The following is a 6,000-nucleotide window of genomic DNA, read 5'->3' as shown; positions in this document are numbered from 1 at the left end:
CTCCTGTGGCATAATTCCTGGCTGGACTTGGGACGGTAGCAACTCTCACTCACCCTTCAGTTGCTTCAGCCCCAGAATTTAACTTTGCTTTTTAGTCCCAAATTTTAATCTTAATGCGGCAGGGATGAGGTATGTTGCTGTAGTTCTGACTTTACATTTTACTTTTTAAACAAATTTTGAAAATAAGCCAATGGTTTCACAAGGCCACAAGAAATGTTTATAATTACTGAACTATTACATGACAGTCTGTGGTAGTCTGCAGATCACACATTGGACTTGTCAGTCATCTCAGGACTCATCAGACCAAAGCAGAAGCAAGTCATCCTCGATCCCGAGGAACTGCCTAAAAGATTAAAATAGGGAGCTGAACAGTTAAAATTCTTGTACATCAACTACATTTTATAAAAATTAACATTCATAAGGCTCAATTAGGATACAAATGACTAAAACCGTAACACATTAGTCAAACAGTCCACAATGCTTGAAACAGACGTTGAAAATTGAAATCAATAAGGGCTTGGTCATGTAATAGTAATTCAGTAATTATCAATATTTCTATTGTCCTTGTGGGCCGTGAAACCATTACTTTTTAAACAAATTTTGACAATAAGTTAAGCCAAAATATAAAGTCAGAGCTATAGTGACATACTTTACCCTGCCACATTAAGGTTAAAATTCGGAAATAAAAATTTGGGACTATAAAGCAAAGTTAAATTCTGGGGCTAAAGCAACATTGATGACAAGTTTGTGGCTGTATTGAACTGCTTATGTAGAAAACAGGAAATGAAGATCACATCACAGCAAAGTGCCATTCAAGAAGTGACACGTATCATTAAATCTTACATTTGGGATGTAATCTCTGTACATCGCACAAAGCACAATTGAGAGATTAAGAAACCTTAAAACGAAGTGTACTTTTTTGTCAATTCCTCAGATTTCACAAAGCTCAGTGGGATAGTCACTGTGGAAAATTGTTCATGCTAATTCCATACTGAAACTCTGTATACATAGAGTATTTCAGATTGCAGATGTTTACAGCAACAATTTACTATTCTTAATTTAAGACAAAAAGAATGAGTCACAGAACAACAGCTACATGCAAAGTTATTTGTGTCCCCTTGTTTGAAATACAGATTCAAGATTGAACGTGTCATCTTTGCAATTGTTGCTAAAAATACAATGGCCAAATAATTTCAAAATGTATATTTTCAAGAAAAGACAGCAGCAGTTTCTTGTTCATTGCTGATAAGCAGTTATATTAGGAGCTATACTCGGACATTACCAAGATTGAGCTATTTTTGACCAAACTCTGATCTGCAATCTTTTTTTAAAAAATACACCAAAAGTATAAAATTTCTAAAAGCTTATTCTGGCATGTCATGATATACATGTGTGTAACAACAAATAGTTTAAATGATTTTGATCCTGCATCTGAACATACCCTATGCATAAAAAATATAATGGCCTGAATTTTTTGCCACCTCTCTTCTATTTTTCCTTAGTTCTGTTGAAGAGTCATTCGGACTCGAAACATTAACTGTATTCCTCTCCGCAGATGCTGTCAGACTTGCTGAGTTTTTCCAGGTATTTTTATTTTTGTTTTGAATTTTTTGCTTGTTGGGCATGCGCGATTGACAGGCCTGGGGGCAGACTGGAAACAGGCCTCCGACCATGATTTCACGCTGGCTGGCCGATTAACGGCCAGCCAGAAAGAAACGTGCGCTGAGCAAGGCTCAGCACTGATGGTGGGAATGGGAAGAGGGTGGGTGCTGACATTGCTGGGGATGCTGGTGAGTGCTTCCAGTGAGCTCCCTGAAGGCGGACAACTGCCTCAGGGAGCAGCAGACCTCCACAGAATAAACAAAATAAAAATGCTGCAAAATATATGTCTATGCAGCACAATCAAGCATCTGAAAGCATACCTCATTAAAAAAGTTCCCAGATATCTCATTATTTTATTTCCCCACGGAGATTTCATCCCACCCTGGATTGAGGTTTGAGCAAAAATGTAAAGGCCGCCTGGACAATTTACCATTGGCGGACAGGCCAAAGTGGACAGGTCACGAAAAATCACTTTCAATTGCCTCCTTAATGGGCTTAATTGCCCGTTTGTTGGTGCGCCCACCCTGAAGATTACTCGTGTGCGGAATGATGTCGGGACACTGACCCGATGTCACCTCACGCTATTTCATATCCGCTCGGGTCAGGCGCACGCCCACCCACGAAGTGTAAAATTCTACCCAATGTTTCTAGAACTGCTTGTTTAACAAACCTTGTTGGCTGATCTATCAGCTTATTGGACCTTCATAAAGAAAGGAGAAATTTATTCCATTAGTTTGGGCTAGATTTAAACTCTGATTCCCGAAGTCAAAATGTGTTGATACACACACATCTCTCAAATTCGGCAAATACTTATTGTACTTCTGTTCTAATAGCTGCACAATTTTGGCTCAAATCCTAGCCAGTGCCTAATTTTAAATTGGAATGGAGTGCCAAGTTGTAGGATATAAATTCCTATTCGACCCATATGTGATCAAAATCAGTCCGAGGGATCTTATTGACCATGTACATGACCTGTTCATCCAGTTATCTTTTATGAAATGCAATCTGTTTCAGCCAAGAACCAGCAAAAAACTGTTCGCACTCAAGAGAGCATTAAAAATTAGAGGGCACAGATTCAAAATAATTGGCAAAATGAGTAAATGTGAGGCGAGGAAAAACTTTTTCACCCAGAGGGTGGTTGGAGCCTGGAACGAACTTCCTTAAAGGGTGGTGGAGGCAGGTTCGATCGAGGTATTCGAAAGGGAATTGGATCGCTACCCGAAAAGAAATAACGTGCAAGGTTATGGAAATAAGGCAAGGGAGTGGGACTAAGTGAATGCTCTTTCAGAGAGCCAGGGCAGATTTGATGGGCCGAATGGCCTCCTTCTGCACTGTAAAGACTGCGATTCTGTGAATATTTATCCTTCAGTCAATAAAACAAAGAACAGATTATCTGGTCATTATTACGTTGCTGTTTGTGAAACTTGGTGTGCACAAATTGGCTGTTACAATTCCTACATTATAACAGACCTACATTTCAAAAGTACTTCATTAGCTGTAAAAGGCTTTGGGACACCTGGAGGTTATGAATGATGCAATATAGGTGCAAATCTTTCTTTCAAGTTTACTGCATTCTGTTCAATTATCTGCATTTGCGTCATAATATTATCATGCACTTGTTTACAGGAGGATGATTCAATATACACCACAATATCCTTTACTCCACATCACACAACCATATATAGATATTAATTCCCAAATCTATTAATCTCTGAATTTTATATTAAAATGCTTCACATCTATCATCAGGTAGTAAGGTCTTGAAGTAGGATTTTGATGGAAGTTTGTAAGTAGCTTTAAAATGCATAAAAAACTCTTGGTGATTTACTAGAAAAAAGTTTTTTCATTAATTGATGAGGTCAGCTTGTCAACATTAAGCTACTGCACAAAACCCCAAGATAGCATTCCGATTCTTGAAATTCTGATTTCAGTCTTCAAGAAAATGAAAATATTTTCTAAATGGTTTCACACAAAACAAAATGTCATTCACATAGGTAAGATCTGTACCCAAAATACACTGCTTCATTAAAAGTTATAAAATTGTCTTCAACTTATTAAACCACAATCAAACAGCAATAATGAATACATCCAGAGTGTATGCAGCATTAAATTATTCTTCTACTATTAAATGTCAATTTCCACCATTGGAAATTGAAGAGCATTTAGTATCTGCTGCACTTTGTAAATCCACTACTTTTTACAAATACCATTGTCTGACAGGATACACAAAACAATTGTTGAACTACTTTTCTTTATTGCATTTTACCATTAGGATCTTACAAGTCGAAAAGGTACACGGCATTTGTGACTGCTCACATATTATAATGATATCCCACTAAATTACCAAACAAATGAGATCCTTAGTGTACATTCCTGTCTACAAATATTTTAACCATTTTTGGCATTGTTTAAAAAAAAATTCATCAAATAAACCCAAGAAACCAATGAACAACTTCTACCGGAACCAGCACCAGTCTAAAATACTTTTTAATAGTGGCACATGGAACTGCTTTCACACTTCCATTTTGGAAAGGAAAAGCAAAATGGGTGTTTCAAAGTCTGTAAGGAAGGACAGAGTGTACACTCATGTGGACACACATGTATACATAGAGAGACACACACACACACACGCGCGCACACACACACACAGACCTAAGCTTTTATAGTGTTCTCACTCTTTACAGGACCAATCAGAACACTTATTTCCCCTAGCCAATATTTTAAACTGCACAGTGTCCAAACAGTTGTAAAAGAAAACATCAGATCCTGAATCATAAAACTTTACGACAGCGAGCCCTATTCATAAACACAAACCTGTTTGCAGGCACTTTGGTTAAGGGATCAAGTCACTGTACAGTGAAAAGAAAGGCTCTTCTTTAGTTGCTACCAAATTAATGCCTTATGATTCGGCTACAAAATTTGAATAATTTTTGTTACAGTACTTGAATATATATAATGTCTGACACCTCTCCCCAAATATGTCCAAATATAAATAGGCTGTAGAGTTCGATTGTCCTGAATTATTCACACTGTCCTTTTTACAATAGCCATTTTCATTCTGCAGTTGTGAGTTGTAGTTAGATACGAGGTTATTAAAGTCATTTTTTATTCAAGTTTCGAGCACAGTTTTTTTTCTTCCTTTGAACAAAATTCTCTACTTTTCCCCACACCCCCCAAACCAATATAACTGACAAGAACCATTTCAATTATATTTTGTGTCTGGTTATGGTCCTGCTGTAGAGCTGCCAGCAGCAAGAAAAAAGGTTCAACATTTCATTGCCCCTTCAGAGAACCCTTATTATCATCCCCATTAATTATGGAATGTTTTTATAAAAGCAAAGGAAATCTGGATATCACCAAAGTACTATAAACATATTCCCATGATCATACTCGTTTTCAGTCAGAAAATAGTTGAGTAAACAGTGTTTAAAATAAAATATTTGCCAACCAAGAATAGTTCTTAAAAAATGATCAAGGGAAATTACTCAATTCCTTGGAACCAGGTCAAAAGCCACAGATGTTTGAGGGTCTTCAGCAATACACATTTCAATTGTTCCTTTTATGCTCCACTTATTTAAGTCTATCCGGTCTTCCCAGCATGCTTCAGCTTCAGATTCAAATCCAAGTAATCATCAGCTCCATAAATCTAACTGCATCAGCACCATCTTTAATCCATTAGGTTGCTTAATTTTTCATTCATTTCGGATGGAATGCTTACGCAGCAGAACATTTGTGGAAGGGTATGTTTTTATAATGAAATCAGGAAAACAGAGTTCTACTCATTAGTTGTGTGAATCCTAGGAATGCTCGAGTGTTTTCTGTGCTTCAGCACCACATAAACAAACTTCTCTTATATTAACAGTGGTGCATGCAAACCCAGCTATAAAGAGGGAAAGGGAGCCCGCTATGAAGAGCAGCAGCCATTAATAGGGCCAATCGGCAGTATAATTGGTCAGTATAATCACAACAGGACAGTAACGCGTAAGCCGGCTGCTACACAGCCGTGATTCTGCACTACAGGTGATGGCTTAATAGTTGAGCTTTGTGACTGGTCGTTCTCGGCTACCATCTACTTGGCTGGTGACACGCTTCCGGTTGCGCTTCAGCTTGAAATCTTTATCAAAAACCTCTCCCGAACGTAGAGCTGAAACCAGGTCATCAAATTCGCCTCCCTCTTCACTACCTTCTTTTGCCTTTTTTGCTTTGCGCTCTCTCTCGCGTTGTTCTTTAAGCTAGAAAAAAAATGAAAATTGTTTCAACTGGAGAAGTGAGATCATGTTTCATATATTATACATATACATAGTGCAGATTGCAGAATTCATTGCTAACCCACAGCCTCACTTAATATCCATCCCAGTATATCGATAATGATATTTAGTAAACCTTGACCCATTTAAG

The 6,000-nt window shown here is 37.7% G+C and overlaps 1 protein-coding gene across 6 annotated transcripts in view; it reads right to left on the bottom strand.

Moving 5' to 3' along the window:
- Positions 1-3,835: 3,835 nt before the first annotated feature.
- The window catches only part of daam1a (dishevelled associated activator of morphogenesis 1a), a 182,894-nt gene continuing 180,729 nt past the window's right edge, over positions 3,836-6,000 (bottom strand). For all 6 annotated transcript variants that reach the window (XM_078562726.1, XM_078562729.1, XM_078562727.1 and 3 more), the window contains one exon: positions 3,836-5,834. In XM_078562726.1, the coding sequence (XP_078418852.1) occupies positions 5,631-5,834 (204 nt within the window). In that variant the 3' untranslated portion in view covers positions 3,836-5,630. The remainder of the gene's footprint in view (positions 5,835-6,000) is intronic.

This window comes from Cetorhinus maximus, chromosome 18 (assembly GCF_964194155.1).
Source record: "Cetorhinus maximus chromosome 18, sCetMax3.hap1.1, whole genome shotgun sequence".
Classification (NCBI taxonomy): Eukaryota; Metazoa; Chordata; class Chondrichthyes; order Lamniformes; family Cetorhinidae; genus Cetorhinus; species Cetorhinus maximus.
This window is presented reverse-complemented; position numbering and strand designations above follow the sequence as displayed.